The sequence below is a fragment of the Drosophila biarmipes genome, chromosome 3R (assembly GCF_025231255.1).
Source record: "Drosophila biarmipes strain raj3 chromosome 3R, RU_DBia_V1.1, whole genome shotgun sequence".
Lineage (NCBI taxonomy): Eukaryota > Metazoa > Arthropoda > Insecta > Diptera > Drosophilidae > Drosophila > Drosophila biarmipes.
This window is the reverse complement of record NC_066616.1, coordinates 32,963,356-32,977,321: the sequence shown is the minus strand read 5'-3', so window position 1 is coordinate 32,977,321 and position 13,966 is coordinate 32,963,356. Positions and strand designations below refer to the sequence as shown.

Here is a 13,966-nt window from a genome sequence, read left to right as displayed (position 1 = left end):
TTTCAACCGACTACTTCTTTCTGAACCCCTTTAGTTTTTAAATATTCGCCGTATTAGCAGGCCACCTCGTGCCCGCCCGCTCTGGTCACTCTAGACGGCCGCTGGAATTCCGGCATTTTGCTCGACTTTGACAAACGGCCACACTGGCGACTTGCGATGAAAATTATTTATATTTCGCTTCTTCGCACGCAAAAATTGGTCAAAATAAACAAAGGTTAATGTGCTGCTGTTGAATAACGGTACAGTGGTCAGTCCGCCGGACCGCCGAACGCGCGTAACGGTAAACCGTGCGTGTGCCGCCCAGAGAATCGGCGCTAATTAAAAGTGGATGCTGCAGCGGCCATCGGAATCAACAAAAAGCCAACCGAAAACGCAGGCTACTCTGCCAGCGGTTAAAGCCAACTTACTTACAACCGCCGGTTGTCTTGTGCCCCGATTAAGAGTGAAGGTTAAACGAGGAAGTGAGGCCCGTAAACAAACAACAGTTAAACGCTGCACTGCAATTAAAACGGAACGGGAAACGCAGCGGAGGACATAAAATCGGTGGCAAGAAGAAGAGCGCTGCCCAGCAAGCGCCTTTTGCAGGGTCAAAGGAGGGAAATCAGAGGCGAACTAAAGTGCGGAGTGCTAGATAGACGTAATCCCAGGTAAAGTCGTCGGAAGTCGCTGAAAAACCAAGAAGCGGCAGGTGCTTGGCGCTTTGAAACGAGACAACACGACGCTGGGTTTCCAGCGTAGAGTTGCCAACCCGAAAAAGAAACGGGGTTGCCGTTCGTTGCGCCGAAAGTGTTTACCTGCTTTCGGAGGGCCAATTGCTCGAGGGAAAGCGATTTTGCCAACGATCCTGGCCGGGAGATGACTTGGTGAGTAGTTGACGTGGCCCACAGCTCCCCCGGTACTCATTTGGCACCCTCCACTCCCCCAGGAACTCGAACTTCAGGCGGTCACAGGCCGGATAACCGGCAAAAAGCCAAACCCACCGATAAAAACCCACTGCAGTTGGTCAAGAAAGGCTCTAGGGGATCAGCGCCCGCCTCTCAACAACTCCACTCGCCACAAGCCAGCACTCCTTCACCAGCGTCGAGATCTCCTGCGCGGGATTGGCGACGCCGCTACCACCAAATTTCTTGCCCCACGCCGTTGAAGAAAAGCTGCCACCATTAGGAAGAAGAATACCTCGAATATGACCCACAATCTTGGTATGGCGCCATATCGATTGCCGGGTCCAGCGGGCGGACTGTGTCCGCCCGATTTTAAGCCGCCGCCTCCGACGGACATCATCTCGGCGCCGAGCAATCCGAAGAAGCGGCGGAAAACCTCAAGTGCCGCGAACTCCGCTGCAGCGGTGGCTGCGGCGGCGGCTGCTGCAGCCGCTGCTGCGAACTCCATGCAGCAGCAGCAGGCACCACCCACGCCCCAGGATCTGCTGCCCCCTCCGCCGATGGGAGGCTTTGGAGACACCATTATTGCCTCGAATCCGTTCGACGACAGCCCCCAGGTATCGGCGATGTCCAGCTCGGCGGCCGCGGCGATGGCGGCCATGAACCAGATGGGTGGCGGTCCGGGAGGTGGTCACTTCGGCGGCGGTGGACCGGGAGGCCATCCGCACTGGGAGGACCGCATGGGCATGGGCGGCGGACCGCCTCCCCCGCCACATATGCATCCGCACATGCACCCGCACCACCCGGGCGGTCCCATGGGTCATCCACATGGCCCCCATCCGCATATGGGTGGTCCGCCTCCTATGCGCGGAATGAGCCCCATGCATCCCCATCAAATGGGACCGGGACCAGGCGTAGGACTACCGCCGCACATGAACCACGGAAGGCCCGGAGGACCTGGAGGGCCAGGAGGACCCGTGCCCATGGGCAGTCCCATGGGAGGAATGGCTGGCATGGGCGGCATGAGCCCTATGGGCGGAATGGGAGGCCCCAGCATATCACCCCATCACATGGGCATGGGCGGTCTGTCACCCATGGGTGGAGGACCTAATGGACCCAATCCGCGAGCAATGCAGGGCTCTCCAATGGGCGGTCCTGGCCAGAACTCGCCGATGAACTCTTTGCCTATGGGCTCGCCGATGGGCAATCCGATTGGCAGCCCTCTGGGACCGCCTTCGGGACCGGGTCCTGGAAATCCTGGCAATCCAGGCGGCCCACAGCAGCAGCAACAACAACCTCCGCAGCCACCGATGAACAACGGGCAGATGGGTCCGCCGCCTTTGCACAGTCCGCTGGGCAATGGACCCACCGGTCACGGCAGTCACATGCCCGGCGGTCCTATCCCAGGGCCTGGTCCTGGGCCCGGCGGCCTTGTGGGACCCGGTGGCATCTCCCCCGCGCACGGCAACAACCCGGGAGGTCCTGGGAACAACATGCTCGGCGGGAATCCCGGCGGCGGCGGCGGAAACAACAACAACGGAAGCAATACCAACAACGCCAGCAACAACAATCAAAATCCTCACCTCTCGCCGGCAGCCGGGCGCCTGGGAGTGCCGACGTCGATGCAGTCGAATGGACCTTCGGTATCGTCGGTGGCCTCCTCCTCGGTACCTTCGCCCGCCACGCCCACGCTAACGCCCACTTCGACGGCCACGTCGATGTCCACGTCAGTGCCTACATCCTCGCCAGCGCCGCCCGCCATGTCACCGCACCATTCGCTGAACAGCGCCGGCCCCAGTCCGGGCATGCCCAACTCCGGACCCAGTCCGCTGCAGTCGCCCGCCGGGCCCAATGGTCCGAATAACAACAACAGCAATAACAATAACAACGGACCCATGATGGGCCAGATGAACCCGAACGCAGTTCCTATGCAGCACCAGCAGCACATGGGCGGCGGCCCGCCTGGCCACGGAATGGGCATGAACCAGATGCTGCCACCACAGCAGCCCTCGCATCTAGGACCCCCGCATCCGAATATGATGAATCACCCGCACCCGCATCCTCATCCGCACCACCATCCCGGCGGACCCCCGCCGCACATGATGGGTGGACCCGGGATGCACGGAGGACCAGGAGGAATGCCGCCTCACATGGGCGGCGGACCCAATCCGCACATGATGGGCGGACCCCACGGGAACGCGGGTCCGCACATGGGCCACGGCCATATGGGCGGAGTACCAGGTCCAGGACCCGGACCCGGTGGGATGAACGGACCCCCGCACCCGCACATGTCCCCGCACCACGGACACCCGCACCACCACCACAATCCGATGGGCGGTCCTGGACCGAACATGTTCGGCGGTGGTGGAGGCGGTCCAATGGGACCCGGAGGACCGATGGGCAACATGGGCCCCATGGGCGGCGGGCCAATGGGCGGCCCCATGGGCGTAGGCCCCAAACCGATGACAATGGGCGGCGGAAAGATGTATCCGCCGGGCCAGCCGATGGTCTTCAATCCGCAGAATCCGAATGCGCCGCCCATCTATCCGTGTGGCATGTGCCACAAGGAGGTGAACGACAACGACGAGGCCGTGTTCTGTGAATCCGGTTGTAACTTCTTCTTTCACAGGTAGGTTGATGGTCATCAACAGAGCGATTATCTTTAGTTTATGCTCGAAAATTAAACTTTCTCAGTCTGTTGTCTGACGAAGTAACCTTAGTTGGTTATCCCAATATGAAGGGTTAGTTTGATCAAATACGAATAAATATAAGACAAAACTTAAGTATTTCTACTAAACTTAGCCATCACTCTTATCAAATGCTCTTGTAAATTCAAAATAAATTGGGGAACCACCCATACCTAACATATCAACGTTGAGAAATACATGGATTTCCCAAAATCTATTGATGTCCAACTAATTCCTATTTTATTTTGCAGAACGTGCGTGGGCCTGACAGAGGCGGCCTTCCAAATGCTCAACAAGGAGGTGTTTGCCGAGTGGTGCTGCGACAAGTGCGTGTCTTCCAAGCATATTCCCATGGTCAAGTTCAAGTGTTGAAGTGGGCGGGAAGCGGAACCTATCGATCAACACCCAACAAAAGCATCAGCAACAGCACCAGCTAGCACTCACTCACTGTATAAAATATCCAAGCATTAACTCTATCTTAATTGTAAGACCTAAGCTGCTCAATAGTCAAGACCCGACCCCTACCGATCCTGCCCCGGAAATAGGAACCCGAACCCGAAACCAGTAAGCGACCCACTAAGTGCCGGAGCAGTGTTGTGACTTTCAGCTCCGGGCTCCTGGCTCACTCGCGACATCCTCCTGAAACAAATAAGCAAGCAAACCTTAACGAAAGTGTAAACGAAATATGTTAATTGTAATATAATTGTAATATGTATGTATGTCTGCATGTGGAGTAATCAATCAGGACAAGCCCGCGACACGAAAACAGAAATAATCTAGTTTGTATTATACTGAAAAATTGGATGAAATTATCGAGCCAACATCTCCACTCGAATACCAGTCGCCTGGCAAGAAGCCCACAAAAACACAACGGACAACCACTCGTAACTATATAAACATATATCTAATGACATATTCAACACATTTGAGGATGAGTATAGAAATTGTAACGAAATGAAATTATCATTGTGAAATTGCTGCAACCTGCGTGAGTGTGTTATATTTGTTATTACCAACCTATATTATTTTTATACTTGCGTGCGTTTACATTTTAATAATTAATACTGAAAGTGGCTCGATCGAAAGACGACTATCGTCGGATACGTTTTACACGAAAATATTCAATATGGCCGGAATCGGAGGACGCGAAATGAGGTACCGACTGCGAGCAAAGGCACAAGAAATTATAAATTGATGCGAGAGAGATAAATTTGTAATCTAAGACGAATGTTGAAAACGCAGCGAAAATAAACGATTAAAAACAAATTTGTAAAAATAGGAAAACAAAAGTACTCTAGGTTACTGCAACTTTAAGTTATTTATAATTAAATAAAATACGATATAAAATAAAGTAAGAACGAGTTATGTAGCCACTTCTTAATGGAGGTAAGGGTACACAAAGTTTTCAAGCTCTTCCATTTCAAATTACGTATAAAGAAACGCCATTATATCGGGTTGCGTTGCATAATTATATTTTTATATTTTTTGTTTCCATCTTAGGCTAAATGCACAGGCTACTTGGGGCATAATAAACAATACAGCAAACTTCAAAGGATGCATCGTTGTGCCACTTACACTTGTTGGAATCGGGCAGTAACTTGCCGAATCGTGGACAGGGATCTAGGATTATTACACAGACAGCCACTTAAAGGTACAAATTATATTTTTGATTAAGTGTAGCTTTCTGTTTCATAGTTGCAGTTTAGATTATGTTGACAGCACGCAGGAAGCAGACGAGATTCCTGCATGGCTCGCTGTCTTATCCGATGGCCGCCGTTATGAGCTCCGCCACGTCCTGGTCTGTGCTGCGCACGGTCAGGTTCAGCGTGACGCCCTCCGAAAGTGCCAGCTTGGCCCGCACCAGCACCTCGGCGCCGCCCCTGAAGGTTCCTGGAAGGAAGGGAGAGGTTTTTCAGACATGTTCCATCTGAAAAAGGGGGATTCTTACCTGAGCAGAGCAACGTATGCAGGTGAGTACCCTCGGGCACCTTTTCAGAGAGATTTGCAGCGCCCAATCCCAGTATCTTCACTATGGTGTTGACCGCATCCTGCAAGGTGGTGACTGCGGACAGCACAAAGGTGTCCTCGGCTTGCAGCCATTCTGCAAGGCCAAATAATTAGTAACATTTCGCGAGAGTTTATATAATCTCCCGTACCTTCGCTGTCGGCCGCATCCCAGGTCACTTGGAAATTGTTCTTCTTGGTCTTCTGTATCTGGTCGGCCACAGTGATCTCTAGGTCTTCCAGCATGTACTCGTCGTCATAGCCCTCGTCCGAGTCCGGCTCGCCGGTGTTGGGATCGCAGTCCTTGACCACAAAACGCAAAGTGGCGCCAAAGGTTGCTACAATTATAGTGGAGAAATTAATTAATTGCTAAATCTAAATAGAAAAGATAAATCATCAACACTGATAACTAGTCACTTTACCTATGGAACTGGCTGCATCGGACGGGAACTCCACGATGACGAATGTGGTCTGCAGATCGTTGTAGGGCAACTTGGGACACGGAATGACGGCTCTGGTCGTGAATCCCTCCGGCAGAGTCAGCTCCACGCGCACATTCTCCAGGAACTGATCGGACAGGGTGTTCAAGCAGTCGAACTGGAAGACCACGTGCTGGCCGAAGATGTGCTTTATGCACTGCACCGTGTACTCCGTTTCGCTCTCGGTCAGCTGGATGGGAGCGGTGCTGCGATGGATGGGGCCCAGCACCTGGATGCCCGGCAGCTGGGCCAAACGGGCGGCGCTCTCTTCCTCGCGCGTGATCTTCGGCGGGCGCGGTGCAGTGCTGGTCACCAGCATTACATCGTTGGCAATCACCGGCTTCACGATGGCCGCCTTGGGCACAATGGAAATGTCGAAGCGTGTCTCCAGGTCGCCATTCAGATGGTCGACCAGCGATTTTTCCAGCAGAGCCAGTGAGCAATTCTCCCGCTCGATGATGTAGTTCTTGTAGAGCTCTGGCTTCTCTGAGTTAAGGATGCTCAGGTAGTAGGTTGCCCTGTCCCGCACCTCGTCGTCCGGATCCATCTGGCAACGACCCAGCAGAACGAGAATATTGCTCAGTAGAGCCGGACAAGATGCGCCAAACTGGGCCATTGCCGTGACCGCGGCTGCACGCACAATGGGACTCTCCAGGATGACGCGGTTGTATATGAAGCGAATGTACTTGGAGGGCGTGGCCGCAAAGGGTCCTTCCTTGCCCAGCAGGTGGAGAATCCTCACGGCAAGCGATACGTGCTCGCAGTCCTCGATGAACTCGCACAGATGCGACAAACCAGACTCCTTGGCATCCGCATTCTCCTCGATAATGGTGATGATGGTGTCCACAATGGAGGTCTTGTACTCCAGACCGCCCTCTTCGCGTAGCATACCGCTGAGGAAGTTCATCAGCACCGTGTGCTTGCGCGGGTACTTGGTGCACAGGGCGCAAATGGCCTGGACCACCACCACCTTGAACTCGTCGGAGATCTCGGCCACAAACGTGGAGATCTGCTTCATCAGACGCTCAACCGATGACTCGGCGCCGGTCTTCAGCAGTGTGGTAATGGCCAGGGTGGCCACCGATCGATTGGAATCCGTGATGAGCCCCTCCAGGTCCAGGTTGCAGGTGGTCACCGCCGCCGGGTGAGTCATGGCCACCTTGTTGAGCGTGCGGACAGCAGCAAACCGCAACGTGGCTTTCGGCGAGCTGCAGAATAGCTGGAGGATCGAGAACGCCGGCGACAGCATTCGCGGATTGGTGTTCTTCAGGTTGACGATGGCGTGAGCCGCCTCGTAGATGACCATCTCGCTCTTGTGGCGCAGACAGGACTCGATGAACGTGAACAAGGGCGAGTCGGACAGCTCCTCGGAGGGAATGTCCTCCTCCTCGATCAGCTTGCAGGCAATGCGTATCTGGTTCCCAAATGAAAGAAAGATATTCCTAGGTTCCCAAATGAAAGAAAAATATTCCTAGTTCCACTTACCAGCATGCACACGGCGTAGGGACTCTTCAGAGAACCCCTGGTCAGCTTGTTGACCAACTTGGACACCGCCAGCCGATCCGACTTGCGGATGTGGTAGAGCAGGCCCAGGGCGTGGTACTGCACCATGATGTTGTCGCTGTTCAAGGCCTCCTGGGCCTCGTTGGCCCACCGCTTGACCACGTCGCCGGCGGTGCTGGCCAGTCGCAGGGAGCTGACCAAGGCGGCGCAGGAGACCGCCGCGTTCTTGTCCACGATGCACTGCTTCATGTAGCGCTCCACGGCCTGCAACATGGTGTTGTCGGTGATGCTGCACAGGGCTCGGATGGCGGCGGCCCTGTAGAGATCCTCCTTGCCGGTCATGTCCTTCGTCAGCGAGCTAGTCACGATGATCACGTCCTCGGCAATGGAGCTCAGCTCCTTGATGCCCAAGTAGACCATGCGGCGCAGCACCACGTCCTTGGACTGGAAGAGCTTGGTCATTGCGAAGAAGCAGTCGGTGGCCTCGCGCGCCACGAGCTGCTCGCCCTGATTGATCAGGTACAGGATCTTGGTCAGGATGTGGATGCACTTCCGCGCGTTGACCGGCGTCTCGTTGAAGGTGCGCGTCTCCTGCAGCACCGACGTCTTCTCCAGGTTCTGGTACACATTGCTCGGTCCTGCTGGTGGATTGCCGCGTTGTTTTTTGTGCGTGGCAAGGGAAAAATAGTTCATTTTCTCGGTCAGTTCGGGGGAAAACTCGATTTTTCTTTCTGTCTGTTCTGGGTGTTAGTGGGTGTGTGTTTGAGAGTGTGTGTCTGTGCCAGCGGAGCACCTCCAGCAGCTGGGGTTTCCTGCGGCTAACTCCCTTGGCCGGGTGATTAGTAAGCTCCAGGCGCTTTGGCCCTACTTACCGTCCTCCTCCTCGTCTTTGTCGCGGCGGAACGAACCCATTTTCTCGGTTAAATCGTGGCTAAAACAATTGAAAAGGTTTCTGGCTGCGCTTACACGTCACTCAGCGGTAGGGATGAAAAAGTATCAACCGAATATTTTTGAATAAAAATAAATATTTTTATCGTGATATTTTTCATCCGACTTATCGCTCTTTGTTGCGCCGCTGTTACGTAGTGCCAGACACGTAGGGTCAGCGACGTAAGCGCCACGTAAGAGGAGGAGACAAAAAGTCCGGAGTTGCCAGATGGAAATTCCCAAGCGGTCGGAACTAGACTGGCTCTTTTGCAACGGAACTAGTGGCGGCGGTGGTTGCCGTTCCGGTTCCATGACAGTTATCGATTACTTATCGGTTGCCAAAAGGCGGTAAGCTTTGAGTTCCCTGAAAATTATTTTATTACATTTCCAAGGACCTCTGATTCTTTGGTTCCCTAGCAAACTTAACTAAAATCTTATGGCTTAGTCAAATTTTGATCCTTTGTATTTAATAAGAACGGATTAATGGATCTATGTTAAATAACCCAAGAAACGACAATGCATTTCTGTTGATTTCATTTAAAATCTTAATTTAAGGTCCTACGAAAAAAATTTTGATAAGCAAAGCTTTTCTGGCTCTAGAGGTGAAAGTTCGACCGATAGACCGCAGCAGGACCGCGGTAATCGATTTGAAAAGCGATCCGGCCGGAAAGACGCCATCTTTTTGTCACCACTAGCGTATTTTCGCCAATTTGATCCAAATTTTGCTAAATTTATGCGTTTGTTTAATTTATGCGTGCGCAAGTACCGCCAATTAGCGAGAACAAGAAACCCATTATATTGAAATGTCAGTTTCCGACGCGCGCGCAAGTGCCGTTAATTGCATTTTACATACCGCGGGGAAATTCCGGCGCCCAGAAACAACAGCTTCATTGCGTGTCTATGAGGCGAGGACCTCGCCAGACGCCAAAACGCAAAACCAAAAGATCGAGACACCTACAGCATGAATTTATGGCCGGCGATAAGCGCCGACCAAAAGGAAAATCCGCTGCCCAAAATTGGACAAGGAACGTGTGCGTCGGACCGGAGGAGCCGCAGAATTTAGTAGCTGTCAAAGGCATCAGCTGTGGCCCCTGGAAACACCTACAAAGCCACGGAACCCGGAGCCCGCAGCCAGGTATGTCCAGAGCTGGAGCCAACTCAGGCCAAAGTCGGAGCAAAAGTTGAGGCGACGGCGCACGCAAGGAATATGCCACAGGTGAGTTTCGGTTCGAGGTGCCAGCGGACAGTGGAGTCGCAGTTTGTGGGACGGGCCTACCTTTTGTCTCCCGAGTCTGGTGATGATAATTATGATAATTTCTCAGTTAACATTGATCAACTGGAAGATCGGAAGGGCCTTTAATATGCCAATATATTTCTTAAAATACTCAAGGCAAATCCTATGTCCAAATATGTTGTATCCCATTGCAATAAGGTGGAAACTGGAAACCCATTGAATTAGTTAGGCCAAGGTTTCTATTTTATATTCTACTTTCTGCTTATTCTACTTTGTAAACCCCATTAATAGTTTTATTTTTCTTTGAGTTCAATTATATTTTCCTCTTTAGACATACCAAATGGTATTTCCTTTGCAAAACTCCTCATGCCGGCGTAGCCAGCGTCGACTGTAATCCCCAGCTACCTTTGCGTGCAAATGGCGAGGAATGCGGGCGGGGATTGGATACCCAGGGATTGGTGTTTCCCTGGCGGGGAGCAGAGATCCCGATCCGCTGGTGGCCTGTGACTCTATAAGGCTGATGCTGTCAGTTGCTCTTGGCCGGCTCATTGGCAGCTTTATTGCCAGGCGCTGTGTGTGTGGGCCAACCTGCATACCGATCATAAGTACGAATATGAATCCGCAGCCACTTGCCTTCGTTAGTCCCTCCGCCTGGTGCGAAAGATGCAAAACGGCTGCCAGCTCGGATTCCAGGTCGGAATCCCCTTCCAGCCTGGCCAACAACTCCAGCAGCGGTGTGCTAACAAGATGGCAACACATGAAATTAGACTGCGCCGATGCACGTCCAGCGATAGAAGAAGAACGAACTGATCGTGCCCAGGAAAACGGGCAACGGCAGGAACAACAGACTAATTAACATATTCAAATATTTGTCGCATTGTTTCGCCAGGTTCCCAGCTCAGCGCAGCTCAGCGCAGCTCAGCTCCATCTGGCAGTTCCTCCTCCGTCTCCTGTCGGGTTTATTGAAAAACCATTTTACGGTTTCATGCTCGAAAGTCATTGCCAAGTGACCACGCCCCATCCCGGCCCGAAAAGCCTGGACCCGGTGCATCTTCCTTGGCCGTTTGGTGCACTGCAGACCCCTTGGCGCTATTTTTATCGCATTTTAAAAGGCTATTTGTAGTGGTTCCACCAGGAAGTGGCATAAATTCGCAGCGCATAATGGCTGTGAATAAATTATTTTGCCACAGCTTCCTCTCTCGTCCAGTGATTGGCTGATAAGACCCATCCTCCGACTGCGGCGGACTCATCCATTGAAATGGGAGGAAACACAGGCCGCAAACAGATGCTGCAAACAATGCACTGGTTACGTAATCACTTACCGCGATTCTTGTCCTGCAACGTGAGAGAGGCCAGCCGGCGGCCTTCCTTGTGCACTCGAGCAATTTTCACGCACGCCCCCAACCGGCTAGCCCCTCGAGAAGATGCGGCCAGGCCAGAACCAAGCCCAAAAAACAGGAAAATAAAAGGCATTGACTACGCAGCAATCGCATGCGGAAAGCAAAAGTCCCACAGTCCGTTAGGCGGAAGCGAAGGCCAAGACCGAAGGCAGCCGGAGATTTGACTTTAATTAAATTTATAGGGGTAATGTAGAGGTATCTTAACACTGCGATTACTGCAGGAGGTTCTTGAGGAGGATTAGGAAGTTTGGTGTGGAATGGGATGTGAAACCAAGACTTTTTCAGGGTATTCATTAAGGAAATTCCTCTTAAAATCAACATGAACAAACAACATTATAAATATTTATTTATCATCGCTGTTGTGCATTTCATTTTCACATTTTCGAGTCTTCATTAACCGATAAGCGCTTATGGTGTTCCAAGGCGCTAGGCTTCATTAACTTTATTAGCACATAATGTGTAACTAGTGCTTGCCCTCCTGACTTTGAAACTTCAAGGCGCTTTCTCCCCATATTTCTTTCATATTCTACTTACCTATTAACCCAGCCACAGGATTTCGGGCATCTACCAACACCTATCGCTTAACGACTTTGACGTGAAAATATGGGCATTTGGTGAAAAGGCCGTTAAGTAAATCATAAATATTTGCATAAATTTTCATTTCTCCTGGGAAAATCCAGGCGATAAACCATTATTATGGGTCGTTAAGATTCGGGATTTAACATGTGCTAATCATCTTTATGTAAGTCAGTTGGGCATATTCGCCCGCAGGCAGTCAAGGTTCAGCGGTCGAAGAGAAACGGAATGACCCTGCCGGTAATTGCAATTGCCCAAGATTCCAGAGATATATTTTGCAATTATTAATTGTTTTTCCGCCAGACTCCTCAGCGGTACTGAACCATTTCTGTGATTTCTAATGGCTTTCCACTTCCACTGCCTCCGCGAGCGGCTGTCTACCCTGACTGGAGATCGTTCCTGGTCAATGTCCTTAGCCATCTCGGCTTTCGGTTTTCGGTTTTGTTTGGCAGCGGCCTTACCTTGCATGCGCATTGCGCACGACGCGTCAGTTGCTCCGGTGCCTGCAGCCCATCCAGCTCCTCCAACTCCTCCAGCCAGATGTTATCCCGGTAGTGACCCCAGAGCAGGGCCATAAATTCTCTCAGTATTGTGCCTACTACACGCCTGCGCCTCTGCAAATGTTCCAATTTGTATTTTTGCACAAATTGTTGTGGCCGCCGTGGCATCTTCTGCTGGTTTTCCTGGTTCGCTTGTTTGTTTTCGGCTGCATTTAATTTAATTTGGCCTGCCCAATTGGGCTGAACCGCAATTAGAGGCAAATGTTTTCGGCTGCATTCCATTGGCTACTTAGCCCCATGTTCGTGGCAATTAGCATTAGCCTGTGGGATATATTCGGGGGCTTTGGATATGGATTCGGAAGGAGGAGGGGGTGGGGGATGGGCGTGTGTTTTCTGGGGCGGGGAAAGTTATCTCCCCGGCCAGTTTCCCACACGTTTGTTTGCTTAATTAGGTGAAAACTGGCTAACAGGGACAGCTGTTTAGCTTGGCTCTCTGCCATGCCGGGCCATTGCTAATGAGCAGGACAAGCTCAAGGAGTTGGCGAAATGAAAAGTAACAAGCCACCGTCCTCGCTTTCAGGCTTTTGCCACTTTGGAATCGGAAAATGGAAATGGTAAACGGGAAAACGTTTGCCACTCGTCGCTTCAAGTGCTAAATTCCAACTTTTGTCAGTCTGTCTTGCTGCACTAACAAGAAGATGGGGTATTTTGGATAGGAAATGTACTACCTAGTGAAATAAATAAGACCGAATGACGATTGTCGAAGGTACCGCATAAATCTATAGTGTTGTAAAGTTGCAGTGTCTAAAAGTATGCTGCAAGATATTTAATTGTGCATACTTTTAAAAACCTTATGAGTTATTCATCATCTAAGGATTTTCTGTGACTCCCTATGAAATGACTTCACTTAAAATATTACTTTCTTAACTTGAATCGATTAACTTCTTATTTATTTTGGGCGAAAAGTTTTCAAGAACGTTAGCTAAATTCCCTGGTCTTTCAGGAAGAGCATGCAATATTGGGCTCTTTGGTTCATCGGTGGGCTCTCCTCTTTTTTCCCAATTTCTTCTTCTTTTCCTAACTCGTATTGGAGGCGAAATTTGGCGGTGCCCATTGCCATGGCAAGTGCATAATTTTTCAATCAAAGCGAGCAGCTGTAAAACAAACAAAAGCAGAGGCCAAGAGGCAGAAATCGTGAGCAGGCCAACATGGCTGGCAAGAAAAGAAAACCCGAATGGGAAAAGGAAGTGCTGCAAACGAGATCTTCACCTCATCCAATCCCAGTCCCAATACCAATCCGAATACGAGTCCCAATCCCAATCCCAAACTAAAGGCGAAGCCAAATGGCAATGGCATTTAAATGCAAATGACCACGAAGCGTGAGGGTGTTCAATGCGAACTTTATGTATGGAAATTGGCAAAATGCGAGCAAATGCAAGCTTTTTCCTCAATGGTCAAAGTGTCAGAGTGGCAACGAGTGTAGGTGTCTCTGTCGCCACGCCATTGTCTCCGGAATGCCAGCCCGTCCTGGCCAGCTTGTGGTCTATCCCAATCCAGGCCAGGCCGGGCCAAAGTCAAGCCGCTAATTAAAAGCCATTGCTAACAGTCAACGACTTAATGGCCGGGCATTTGCATAGCTGTCAACGCCAATAAGCCCACACTTGGCCACGTTCTCCGTAGGCCCGCTCAAAGGTGAGAAAAACCAACAGCAAAAGGCTCACGCAGCGATGGCCCGGATCGACTGGACAACGCCTATACCAGCTCCATCTGAAACC

General features: G+C 51.4%; 2 protein-coding genes across 4 annotated transcripts; one reads left to right on the top strand and one right to left on the bottom strand.

Annotated features, from left to right (window-relative positions):
* Positions 1 to 126: 126 nt before the first annotated feature.
* LOC108023877 (protein pygopus) lies at positions 127 to 4,933 on the top strand. The gene is made up of 3 exons (XM_017093560.3): positions 127 to 863; positions 926 to 3,510; positions 3,820 to 4,933. The coding sequence occupies exons 2-3, from the start codon at positions 1,184 to 1,186 to the stop codon at positions 3,938 to 3,940; spliced, it is 2,448 nt and encodes an 815-aa protein (XP_016949049.1). The 5' UTR covers positions 127 to 863; positions 926 to 1,183; the 3' UTR covers positions 3,941 to 4,933.
* Positions 4,934 to 5,023: 90 nt separating this feature from the next.
* LOC108023876 (coatomer subunit gamma) lies at positions 5,024 to 8,587 on the bottom strand. 3 transcript variants are annotated; one of them, XM_017093557.3, is made up of 6 exons: positions 8,427 to 8,587; positions 7,537 to 8,195; positions 5,995 to 7,465; positions 5,725 to 5,910; positions 5,517 to 5,669; positions 5,024 to 5,458 (listed from the first exon to the last, which is right to left on the bottom strand). In XM_017093557.3, exons 1-6 carry the CDS (start codon positions 8,464 to 8,466, stop codon positions 5,328 to 5,330), a joined length of 2,640 nt encoding a protein of 879 aa, XP_016949046.1. In that variant the 5' UTR covers positions 8,467 to 8,587; the 3' UTR covers positions 5,024 to 5,327. The 3 variants fall into 3 exon arrangements, with proteins under 3 accessions (XP_016949046.1, XP_016949047.1, XP_016949045.1); XM_017093558.3 differs by having other exon boundaries at positions 7,537 to 8,192; positions 8,427 to 8,583; XM_017093556.3 differs by lacking the exon at positions 8,427 to 8,587 and having other exon boundaries at positions 7,537 to 8,262.
* Positions 8,588 to 13,966: the final 5,379 nt, after the last annotated feature.

What these genes read in the sequence shown, in the direction of transcription:
- LOC108023877 (XM_017093560.3), top strand. Translation starts at nt 1,184, where the DNA reads ATGACCCACAATCTTGGTATGGCGCCATATCGATTGCCGGGTCCAGCG. An exon ending in TGTAACTTCTTCTTTCACAG is followed by an intron (nt 3,511 to 3,819) that starts GTAGGTTGATGG and finishes TTTATTTTGCAG; the next exon opens with AACGTGCGTGGGCCTGACAG.
- LOC108023876 (XM_017093556.3), bottom strand. Translation starts at nt 8,247, where the DNA reads ATGAACTATTTTTCCCTTGCCACGCACAAAAAACAACGCGGCAATCCA. An exon ending in CGATGCAGCCAGTTCCATAG is followed by an intron (nt 5,911 to 5,994) that starts GTAAAGTGACTA and finishes CTATAATTGTAG; the next exon opens with CAACCTTTGGCGCCACTTTG. An exon ending in GGATGCGGCCGACAGCGAAG is followed by an intron (nt 5,670 to 5,724) that starts GTACGGGAGATT and finishes TTGGCCTTGCAG; the next exon opens with AATGGCTGCAAGCCGAGGAC.